The 12,014-nt window shown below is 41.4% G+C and overlaps 1 protein-coding gene across 2 annotated transcripts in view; it reads right to left on the bottom strand.

Moving 5' to 3' along the window:
- Positions 1-3,855: 3,855 nt before the first annotated feature.
- Positions 3,856-12,014, bottom strand: part of LOC128700294 (protein PRRC2C-like) — a 334,215-nt gene continuing 326,056 nt past the window's right edge. Inside the window, exon 16 of one of the 2 annotated variants that reach the window (XM_070100021.1) lies at positions 3,856-9,087. In XM_070100021.1, coding sequence (XP_069956122.1) covers positions 8,674-9,087 — 414 coding nt within the window. In that variant the 3' untranslated portion in view covers positions 3,856-8,673. The remainder of the gene's footprint in view (positions 9,088-12,014) is intronic. The other variant, XM_070100022.1, reaches the window with a different exon arrangement.

Raw genomic sequence — 12,014 nt, 5'->3', positions numbered from 1 at the left:
CCTGTCCAGATCCCTTTGTAGTTCTGCCTGGTCTTCAATCGAGTGAATTCTTCTCATCAACTTTACGTCATCTGCAAACAGGGACACCTCAGAGTCTATTCCTTCTGTCATCTTGTTCACAAATGCCAGAAACAGCACTGGTCCTAGGACTGACCCCTGTGGGACCCCGCTGGTCACAGGTGCCCACTCTGACACCTCGCCACGTACCATGACTCGCTGCTGTCTTCCTGACAAGTATTCCCTGATCCATTGTAGTGCCTTCCCTGTTATTCCTGCTTGGTCCTCCAGTTTTTGCACCAATCTCTTGTGTGGAACTGTGTCAAATGCCTTCTTGCAGTCCAAGAATATGCAATCCACCCACCCCTCTCTCTCTTGTCTTACTGCTGTCACCATGTCATAGAACTCCAGTAGGTTTGTGACACAGGATTTCCCGTCCCTGAAACCATGTTGGCTGCTGTTGATGAGATCATTCCTTTCTAGGTGTTCCACCACTCTTCTCCTGATAATCTTCTCCATAATTTTGCATACTATACATGTCAGTGACACTGGTCTGTAGTTTAATGCTTCATGTCTGTCTCCTTTTATAAAGATTGGGACTACATTTGCTGTCTTCCATGCCTCAGGCAATCTCCCTGTTTCGATAGATGTATTGAATATTGTTGTTAGGGGTACACATAGTGCCTCTGCTCCCTCTCTCAATACCCATGGGGAGATGTTATCTGGCCCCATTGCCTTTGAGGTATCTAGCTCACTCAGAAGCCTCTTCACTTCTTCCTCGGTTGTGTGCACTGTGTCCAGCACATTGTGGTGTGCCCCACCTCTCCATCTTTCTGGAGCCCATTCTCTCTCCTCTGTGAACACTTCTTTGAATCTCTTGTTGAGTTCCTCACATACTTCACGGTCATTTCTTGTTGTCTCTCCTCCTTCCTTCCTTCCTTAGCCTGATTACCTGGTCCTTGACTGTTGTTTTCCTCCTGATGTGGCTGTACAACAGTTTGGGGTCAGATTTGGCTTTCACTGCTATATCATTTTCATATTGTCTTTGGGCCTCCCTTCTTATCTGTGCATATTCGTTTCTGGCTCTACGACTGTTCTCCTTATTCTCCTGGGTCCTTTGCCTTCTATATTTCTTCCATTCCCTAGCACACTTGGTTTTTGCCTCCCTGCACCTTTGGGTAAACCATGGGCTCATCCTGGCTTTTTCATTATTCCTGTTACCCTTGGGTACAAACCTCTCCTCAGCCTCCTTGCATTTTGTTGCTACATATTCCATCATCTCATTAACTGGCTTCCCTGCCAGTTCTCTGTCCCACTGAACCCCGTTCAGGAAGTTCCTCATTCCTGTGTAGTCCCCTTTCTTGTAGTTTGGCTTCATTCGTCCTGGCCTTCCTGCTTCTCCCTCCACTTGTAGCTCTACTGTGTATTCGAAGCTTAAAACCACATGGTCACTGGCCCCAAGGGGTCTTTCATATGTGATGTCCTCAATATCTGCACTACTCAAGGTGAATACTAAGTCCAGCCTTGCTGGTTCATCCTCTCCTCTCTCTCTTGTAGTGTCCCTTACGTGTTGGTACATGAAGTTTTCCAGTACCACCTCCATCATCTTAGCCCTCCATGTATCTTGGCCCCCATGCGGGTCCAAGTTCTCCCAATCGATCTCCTTGTGGTTAAAGTCACCCATGATCAGGAGCTTTGCCCTGCATGCATGAGCTCTTCTGGCCACTCTAGCCAGTGTGTCAACCATCGCTCTATTGTTTTCGTCGTACTCTTGCCTTGGCCTCCTGCTGTTCTGTGGTGGGTTATACATTACTGCTATTACCACCTTGGGACCTCCAGAGTGAAGCGTTCCCGCTATGTAATCACTTTCTTCTCTGCTGTCTCCTCTCTCCAGCTCATCAAAACTCCAGCGATTTTGGATCAGCAATGCCACTCCTCCACCCCCCCTGTTCCCTCTGTCTTTCCTCAGGATTTGGTATCCCGTTGGAAAGATGGCATCTGTTATCATACCTGTAAGCTTGGTTTCTGTGAGAGCTATGATGTCCGGTGATGCCTCTGACTCTTTCATGCCACTCCTCCCACTTATTTGTTATTCCATCAGCGTTTGTGTACCATACCTTCAGTTTCCTTTCCAACACTGGTTTGGGGGGCTTGTGAGGGTGGGAGACCTGGTAGCATACTGTGGGATTCTGTAGCTCGGTGTTGGGTGGAGGCTGTGGGTATGGATTGTAGTGTGTGTTGGGATGGTGTGATAGGTTGTATGATTCTGAGAATAGTTGTGTGTGTGCTTGCCCTTGCTGTTCTGTTCTGCTCTGACTGACCTCTGCTGGTTCCATCCTTGTCTCTTTTCCTAGCTCCTTTCGCTTTTTTGTCCTCTCCCTCAGCTGTTGTCGTTCTGATTGTGTTCTGTCTCTGTCTAGGAACACCCTCTTGTACTCTTCTGAGTATTTCAATCGTGGTTTCTCTTGGAGGATCCTGTTCCGCACTGTTTCCGTCCTGAGAACCAGCTTGATTGGTCGGTTTCTCCCCTTCGAGTACCCCCCTATTCTCTGAAAATTTACAATCTCGTCCATCTCTTCACCTATTTCCGTGATGATTTTCTCAATCTCCTTTCTTTCTTCCTGCTGCCTTTCAGTGTGTGTCCTTTCCTCTCTCTCCTGAAGCCCATGGATAAACACTGATTTTGCCCTTTCCTCCTCCCATTGCCTCACCCTCTGTGACTCTGGATACTGCCTGTATGTGGTCAGTTTCTCCCTTGATTTTTCCAGTGGCTCTTGATAGCATGGTTGTGCCTTAGCATTCAACCTATCACCCTCTCCATCTGCACCCAGCTGTTCTTCCCTTTCACTCCTTGGCCCTCCTTGGCAGGCTGATATGACCTTAGCATAATTCATAATTCCTTCTTTGTGTGCGTGTGTGTGCAAGTGTGTGTGCGCGTGTGCATGCGTGTGTGTGTGCGTGCGAGTGTGTGTGTGTAGTGTGTGTGTGTAGTGTGTGTGTGTGTAGTGTGTGTGTGTAGTGTGTGTGTGTAGTGTGTGTGTGTAGTGTGTGTGTGTAGTGTGTGTGTGTAGTGTGTGTGTGTAGTGTGTGTGTGTAGTGTGTGTGTGTAGTGTGTGTGTGTAGTGTGTGTGTGTAGTGTGTAGTGCGTGTGTAGTGCGTGTGTAGTGCGTGTGTAGTGCGTGTGTAGTGCGTGTGTAGTGTGTGTGTGTGTAGTGTGTGTGTGTGTAGTGTGTGTGTGTGTGTAGTGTGTGTGTGTGTAGTGTGTGTGTGTAGTGTGTGTGTGTAGTGTGTGTGTGTAGTGTGTGTGTGTAGTGTGTGTGTGTAGTGTGTGTGTGTAGTGTGTGTGTGTAGTGTGTGTGTGTAGTGTGTGTGTAGTGTGTGTGTGTAGTGTGTGTGTGTGTGTATAGTGTGTGTAGTGTGTGTGTGTGTAGTGTGTGGTGTGTGTAGTGTGTGTGTGTGTGTATAGTGTGTGTAGTGTGTAGTGTGTGTAGTGTATAGTGTGTGTAGTGTGTAGTGTGTGTGTAGTGTGTAGTGTGTGTGTAGTGTGTGTGTAGTGTGTGTGTAGTGTGTGTGTAGTGTGTGTGTAGTGTGTGTGTAGTGTGTGTGTAGTGTGTGTGTGTAGTGTGTGTGTGTCTGTGTGTGTGTCTGTGTGTGTGTCTGTGTGTGTGTCTGTGTGTGTGTCTGTGTGTGTGTCTGTGTGTGTGTGTCTGTGTGTGTGTGTCTGTGTGTGTGTGTCTGTGTGTGTGTGTCTGTGTGTGTGTGTCTGTGTGTGTGTGTCTGTGTGTGTGTGTCTGTGTGTGTGTGTCTGTGTGTGTGTGTCTGTGTGTGTGTCTGTGTGTGTGTGTGTGTGTGTGTGTGTGTGTGTGTCTGTGTGTGTGTGTGTGTGTGTGTGTGTGTGTGTGTGTGTGTGTGTGTGTGTGTGTGTGTGTGTGTGTGTGTGTGTGTGTCTGTCTGTGTCTGTCTGTGTCTGTCTGTGTCTGTCTGTGTCTGTCTGTGTCTGTGTCTGTCTGTCTGTGTCTGTCTGTCTCTGTGTGTGTCTGTCTGTGTCCACCTCGTCTATTCCATGCAGTATTTTGTATGTCATTATCATGTCTCCCCTAACCCTCCTGTCCTCAGGCCGATTTCCCTTAACATTTCTTTGTAGGACATTCCCCCTAGCTATGGAACTACCCTTGTCGCAAACCTTTGCACTTTCTCTAATTTCTGGATGTGCTTGATCGAGTGTGGTTTCCAAACAGGTGCTGCATACTCCAGTATGGGCCTGACATACACAGTGTACAGGATCTTCAATGATTCCTTGCTAAGGTGTCGAAATGCTGTTCTCAGGTTTCCCAGGCACCCGTATGCTACAGCAGTTATCTGGTTGATGTGTGCCTCCGGAGACGTGCTCGGTGTTATACTCACCCCAAGATCTTTCTCCTTGAGCGAGGTTAGCAGTCTTTGGCCACCTAGCCTATACTCCTGCAGCCTTCTTTGCTCTTCCCCGATCTTCATGACTTCGCATTTGGGGGTTAAATTCGAGAAGCCAGTTGCTGAACCAGGTGTCCAGCCTGTCTAGGTCTCTTTGAAGTTCTGCCTGATCCTCATCTGATTTAATTCTTCTCATTAACTTCACATCATCTGCAAACAGGGCCACTATCCCTTCCATCATGTCATTCATATATACCAAAAATAGCATTGGTGCTAGGACTGACCCCTGTGGGATGCCGCTCATCACAGGTGCCCACTGTGATATCTCATCATGTACCATGACTCATTGTTGCCTCCCTGTCAGGTATTTTCTGATCCACTGCAGTGCCCTACCTGTTATATGTGCCTGATCCTCTAGCTTCTGCACTAATCTCTCATGAGAAACTGTGTCGAAGGCCTTCTTGCAGTCCAAGTAGATGCAATCAACCCACCCCTCTCTCTCATTATCGTAGGGGTTCTTAAATGGAGATATCGAGGGTTGAAGGTAGACACACTTGTTGGATGGTTACGATATATTGTCAGACTGAGATGATGGGAACTGGAGCCCAGTCCCTTGCCTGTCTTTGCCTGGGTGTCTACGCCGAGTGAGACCGGGGCAGAGGTACGAGCGTACACATGCACATCCCGTGACGTCACACAAAGTCACAGGCCTACAAGGGATCTCCTATCTAAAGCACATGGATGATACTAATATGCTATGCTATATAACACAGGGATCAGCAACTATGCTGACATCATGTCTTACTTCTGTTACTTTATCATAAAACTCCAAAAGGTCTGTGACACAGGATTTGCCTTCCATAAATCCATGCTGGTTGGCATTTATACTCTTGTTCCGTTCCAGGTGCTCCACCACCACTCCTGATAATCTTCTCCATGACTTTGCATACTATACACGTCAGTGACACTGGTCTATAGTTTAGTGCCTCTTTTCTGTCTCCTTTTTTAAAAATGGGAACTACATTTGCCATCTTCCATACCTCAGGTAGTTGCCCAGTTTCAAGGGATGTGTTGAAGATTGTGGTTAGTGGCACACACAGCATTTCTGCTCCCTCTCTAAGGACCCACATGGAGATGTTGTCCAGTCCAATTACCTTTGAGGTATCAAGGTCCCTTAGCAGCTTCTTTACCACCTCCTCAGTCGTGTGTATGTCATCCAACACTTGTTGGTATATTCCTTGTTGGTGTCCCCCTCTGTTATGTCTTGTGTGCATGTGTCTCTGTCTGCACACACGTGTGCATGTCTATGCATGTGCGCGCATGTGTGTGTGCTTGTCTGTCTTTTTTGCACGTGTACAGACGCTAAGCTAACATCCCTCCTTAACAGATGTAAGAGAACCCATGAACATCAGGTGAGAAATATATATCTGCATATTCCACAAGCTTGAATCTATGGAAAAATGCTATGCAAGTAAAGGATCTCAAAATATAGAATAGCCATCTCGTCAAAAGTGTGTCAACATCACAATTCAAATACGGCACTAAACATTTTCCACCCAGGTTTCAGAGCATATGTGCTGTACTTCCCTACTACTCCAGTAAAGAAGATTAAAAGAAATGTCAAAACAGCATCGCCTGAGCTGTGTAACTGTCTCTACCTATATGTATGCCTACCTACTTACCTATATGTATGCATGAATTACAACATTAGCCTGTTAAATACATACACTGTCCTTCATATTTGTGTCTACGTACTTTTTTATACCATTAATAATCTAATATCATTAACGTACACCATTTAAATAATTGTTGTTACCCCATGAAACAAAATATTACTTGTAATGAGGGCTATACTGAAAGTACACCTTAATTCTAAAACAAGCATACAAAAGATACACAACATGCACAGTAATTTCGTAAGTAATATTTACATCCATTTCACTTTTGCTTTTTTTTATGGAGCTATTTTGTATTATCTATTATTCCTTCCATTCTCTTAAGGATCTATTGCAGGGTCCCATGAAACCTTACCGACAGTTTCTCGTACAGTACACTTTTCTTTGGTATTCTTTCTCCATGACGTATGAGGAATTTGGGAGGTGGAGAGAGGCTACATTGTTTGCCGTCATACCATTGTATTTACTGCATTTTTTAAATTTTCACGTTAAAAAAAAAAAGCAACTGCTCATCAAACATTAAATGCAAAGGCATTCTACTGATTCCCTTGTCAAGAAAAATGAATTACTACTGAGATGAAAATTGACAAAAAACCATTTGAAAAGAATGAAACTCCATCTACAACTGTCCACACTGTGTAAACAGCAAAACTGTTTTAACTATTGAGTAAATACGTACTGTGTACCTTTAAACACACGAAGGATCTACACCCGTACATTCTAAGATTATTTGCATGATGAGAAGTGGTAGGGTTTGTATATAGACAAACTTTTGACTATATGTAAATAGACAACCAATAGATGAGAAAGCTCAGAGACTATGATGATTTGAAGAGATGATCAGGAGAAAGGTCTAGTATATGTCATACATGGTTCAGCAAGTTTAAATAAAGCAAGAGCAAAATTTGCATATGCTAAAATCTTTTGAGTAGGGGAAACTCTAGTGGTGATCTAAGAGTGAAGAGTTCGTGAAAGCTTTTGGAAATTACAGATCACATCAATTACAGTACCCAGTAGATTGAACTTATCTGAAAAAGTTATCTAACAAGGAGGAAAAATGTATGTTTAGTTTCAAAGCTGAAGAGTAACATTAACATTATATGATTGGAGATAATGCTACCAGGAATGTCATCCTTAAACCACACTAGTATTACACTCATGAAAGCCCAAGAACATGGAAAGCTAGTTGTTTACCTCCACATTGCTAGATTATTCTAGGCATGGTAAAATAAACAAACTAGCATGACTAACAGTTCTGGGTTTGTAAAATTATTTAGAAAGTAGGGATTGAGAACTAAGAATTTGCATAAATGAAGGCTAAATTATGACTTTAGATTTCCACTACCATTAGTTGATTAACTCATCATTCAGAAAAGCATGCATTTTCAGGATTTTTGTTTTCCAGTCATTAAGTAATTGCCCAGATGTAAATTACCAGAGATAATATCCTGTCACATATTTTGGTATTTGTTACATTCAGAAATATCAGGTTCACTTTAGTTTAACTCAATATATCCTAAAGTAAGCTAAGAGTATGTTATACTTGTTTAACAGTGGATATCTATACAAGTACCTTGGATCACTGAACAATTTAAAACCAATGTTCTCACAGTGTACATGTATTCTTGCACATTTTCTTAGGAGAACAGGTTGAAGTGATTACATTAACTCTGTGTATACATTAATTACTGTGTATAAGTAAAGGCATCTGCACTGATTTGATGTCTGGAATGATGAGAGACTATTAATATGAAAAGCTAAACTACCTCAGTTGTGCTTTCTCATAACTGTGGATTTGTTCCACTCTAGTTATCAAGTAAGAAATGTGAATCCAGATTTAAAAAACTAAACATCTGATTGCATTAGAAAATATTTAAAATATATGATAGTAACATGCACAAGTTTATAATTGAGGCATATGCAATAGTTTTTTTTTTTTTTTCAAAATCTGAAAAGTTATTAATCCATCTTAATTATTTGTCTACTTAGTACAAACTCTTAACATGCAACTACTTGGCCTAGGAATAAACAATCAAATAAGTCTTCTATAAATAATGGAGTGAAAAGCATCACATGATTATGTACACTATCCAACTTTCTAATGTAATTACAGGCATACCAACTGAAGAGTTAATGAAAGACTATATACAAGGGCATCATTACAATAGCCTCCCAGAAACCTATCAAACTTTCTTACAATGAACCAAAAGACACAGATTCTTCCACTATCATATTTCTTCAAACTTTCAATTCATCAGCATGACACACTTGTGGTGGATTAAGAGCAAGTGAGGCTCAACAACAAAAACAAACAAAACATGCGCAGACGCACGCGTGCATTTATAGGCTTACAATTACTGAAAATTAAGTATAATAAAATTACACAAATCAATTTGAAATTTTTTTGTTCTAATAAAATGACTTTTATACAAATAGAGCCTCAAGGCCCATGCTGTCACACCTAGGGCAACTGCACTTTATGGTAATCTGCCACTGCCTCTATCTCTATTCATTTTTATCAGCGCCAACAAAATACTTGCATACTATGATTTGCTTTCCTGCATTATTTTCATTAAACTTTTATAAACACTCATTTTTCAACATACAATAAGTTTAAGTAAGGCACCTGAAACATCAAAAGTATTAGATATTTAAGAAGCAATGAAAATGAAGACTTACCATCACGATTAAAGAAAGCCTGAGTTGTACTTAGAGCATCAGCCCTAAGTTTGGCTTGTTGAGCAGAACTAGGAGGGTTAGAGGTTCTTTGTTGTGCCTGCTGCTGCTGCTGTTGACCTTGTGACTGTCCACGACTTCCACGATGACTACTACAGGTGCTAGAGCCTTGAGATGCTGGGGGACGCTGAATTGGCCCTGGATTTGGATATCGAGAGCTAGTACCCATGGCTGGATTTGGTCCACCCAAACCACTCTGGTTTGCCATAGGTAACTGTCCACGAAGACCCATTACCATTCCTGACGACCTGAGGCTCCCACCCATCATCTGTAAGAGAATTAGGTCTGGACATACAGAATATTTACAGTTTTAATGAATAAATATGAAAACTTAAATAACCCCTAATTAACCTTTCGGAAGAATCATCCCTACCTTTGTTACCCATTAGCAAGAGCATAGAACAACATTCACATTTTTAGACAAAATAATTATAAATAAAAATGTAAAACCAACTTTAGAGCAAACGAGACCTATTATATAAGGTATGTACCCTGATTAAGAGGAGGATCGTATGCTCAAATCACAAACCATTATAATAAAGATAACGATGAAAAACACTTTACAGGCTGATGTGTAACTGCGACTGTTGCCCATTACGTAAAAATAACACTTCATGGGAGATATCAGAGGTCCTAACCTAAACGTGTTATGAAAGCAACTATATGTCAGTGATACATCCAAAACTCTCAAAACTATTAAAATGAATGACGACTTAAAGGTGGATATAAAATAAAGTCAAGAATGGTAGACTGACAGCACTATCATGCAACAAAATTGATACAAGTGTGATACACTGTCTACACACATGCAATCACACATACACAATACTGAGCAACATGGGTTTAGGACAGGATGCTCCCGCTTCTTGCAAGTGTTGCTCCAATAAGTCTTCAAAGAATTGAATAACGGATACGAAAAATACATAATAAAACAAACCATAAGTGGGAATTGTGTGCAGGCAAACAAAACTTGACGAGCAAGATAGCACAACGAAACTGACTTAAGAATTTTACTTAAAGATCACACTGCCAGAAAGGTCACCCAATCACAGGTAACTTTCCATACAATATATAAATTGGGTATAAAACCTAGTCCATTAATTTGAAACCAGTTAACCCTTAAACGGTCCAAACGTATATATACGTTCACATGCGTAACGCCCCAAAAGTACATATACGTTGTCATTCATTCAACATTGCCACGATAAGCCTGAGAGAATGAGAGAATGGGTGTGCGCACTCACTGTGTGCCATATTAAAATAACTGGGAATGCCTGGGTACCATATGCTCTTTTTTCCTATTAAAAAAAGACAATTTTTTTTCTCTCAAAAAATTTGGGGCGCTACACGAGTGAACGTATATATACGTTTGGACTGTTTAAGGGTTAAGGGTCATCATTTGACAAAATATATGTCTGGTAATACTTGGCCAATTACCTAACAAACCAATTACCACAATAGGAAAAATGACAGGTTTCACTTTATTGCAGCATCCACAGTCATCCTCAACCTCAGTATCACAGTCCGTATTTACACCATTCCTCTTTAGAGGTTGTGATAAATTTTATGTAGTGAAGTATTACCTGAACACAGGAATGCATGAGGAAATGGCAATACGTATGTGTCACCAGTGGCAGCTCATAACGCCAGTAATACCTAAACTATCGTACAGCATCAAACTTCCATTTTTAACCATTTATCTAGTTTCAACAAAAAAATTTATGAATACATTGAAAACAACATACAACAGATTTTTCCTGTAATATATTTCTCACTTGCAAATTATTTTAGCATAAAGTTGAGAAGTCATACATCTTGCAGTGAGCATCTGGGAGAGACTGCAGCTCCTATGGACGAGCCGCCACTGCGTGTCACCCATTTTGACAAATTTGCACTGCCGGGATTCTTAAAAACTATATTCATAATTAAGGAGAATTGTACATGTGGTTTGGTGGAACTATTTCTTGATTAGCAAATGGCAGATCAAGCTTTTCCTATTTCTCCTACTGACAAATCCACACTGGTTTGTTCCATGTAACTAAACGAATAATAATAATAATAAAGGAAAAAGTTGATAAAATCTATTACACACACAAAAAATAGAAGAATCTTTAAACATCAAGCCCTCCTTCCACCTCCAAAAGTAGTGACAAACACTTTTCTAATTACACAACTCCACCTCTGTCACCATTACATCTTTCTCTGCCTTGAATGATATAATTTGACTGCAGCAACCCCTCAGAATTCAGAGGCAGTAACACTTTTCTAGGTGAGGCGCATGTGCCCCATTTCTATTCTGAATGATAATTCGTGGAAGAAAAAGGAGTCGAGCATCTAACTCCTGCCACTTCTGTGCAGTCAAATCCCCTTATTCCCAACATTATGATGATGCAATTTTAATATGGCTACCTACCTCAGCAAGTTTAAAACATTTATGGTCAACAAACTCTGAACCTGATCATTTTTCTCTAAACTCATAACTGGCAAAATCACCACCAGCAGCAGCACTGCATGCCAATTCAGTACTTGTATGGATTAAAATACTTAACATTGAAAAAACAATTTTGATTGGCATTTATAGAAATATTTTGATATTCAGAACTGAATCTTACCATTTAGGCATACCTGAAGGATGACTGCAGGGTAAACAATCCTCCCACAGCCTGGGCCCACACCAGGCCTCCTGGTGGATCAAAGCCTAATCAACCAGGCTATTACTGCTGGCCACACATACTTCAACATAAGAACTACAGCCCAGTTGGCAAGGAAGTGCTTTAAGGAACTTAGGTTCTCTCTTGAAGACAATCAGAGGTTTGTTGGAAATTCCCGTTATGCATGAAGGAAGGACATTAAAGTCAGGGGCATATGACACTTTTAAATTCTGTTTGTGCACTCAATGCACCCCTGCCTTATATTTGAGGTATATTTTGCAAGATCTTTTAAGTGCTTTCATACAACGTGATTTCTGAATGCAGGTTTGGGGCCTGTCACTTCAGGATTTTCCAGGTGAAAACTATGATGTACACTTCTCACGTACATTCCAAGGTGTAAAGTACAAGGAACTTCAATCTTTCCAAGTAGTTCAGATTTTTGCATGAATGTACATAGACAGCGGAAGTTTGCTATACGTTTTCTAAGTAAGCAATCTCACCTGCCTTGAAGGGACTATTAATATACAGCAGTATTCCAGCAATC

This window comes from Cherax quadricarinatus, chromosome 71 (assembly GCF_038502225.1).
Source record: "Cherax quadricarinatus isolate ZL_2023a chromosome 71, ASM3850222v1, whole genome shotgun sequence".
NCBI classification, from domain to species: domain Eukaryota; kingdom Metazoa; phylum Arthropoda; class Malacostraca; order Decapoda; family Parastacidae; genus Cherax; species Cherax quadricarinatus.
Note: the sequence above shows the minus strand (reverse complement) of the source record. Positions and strands in the feature narration are given on the sequence as shown.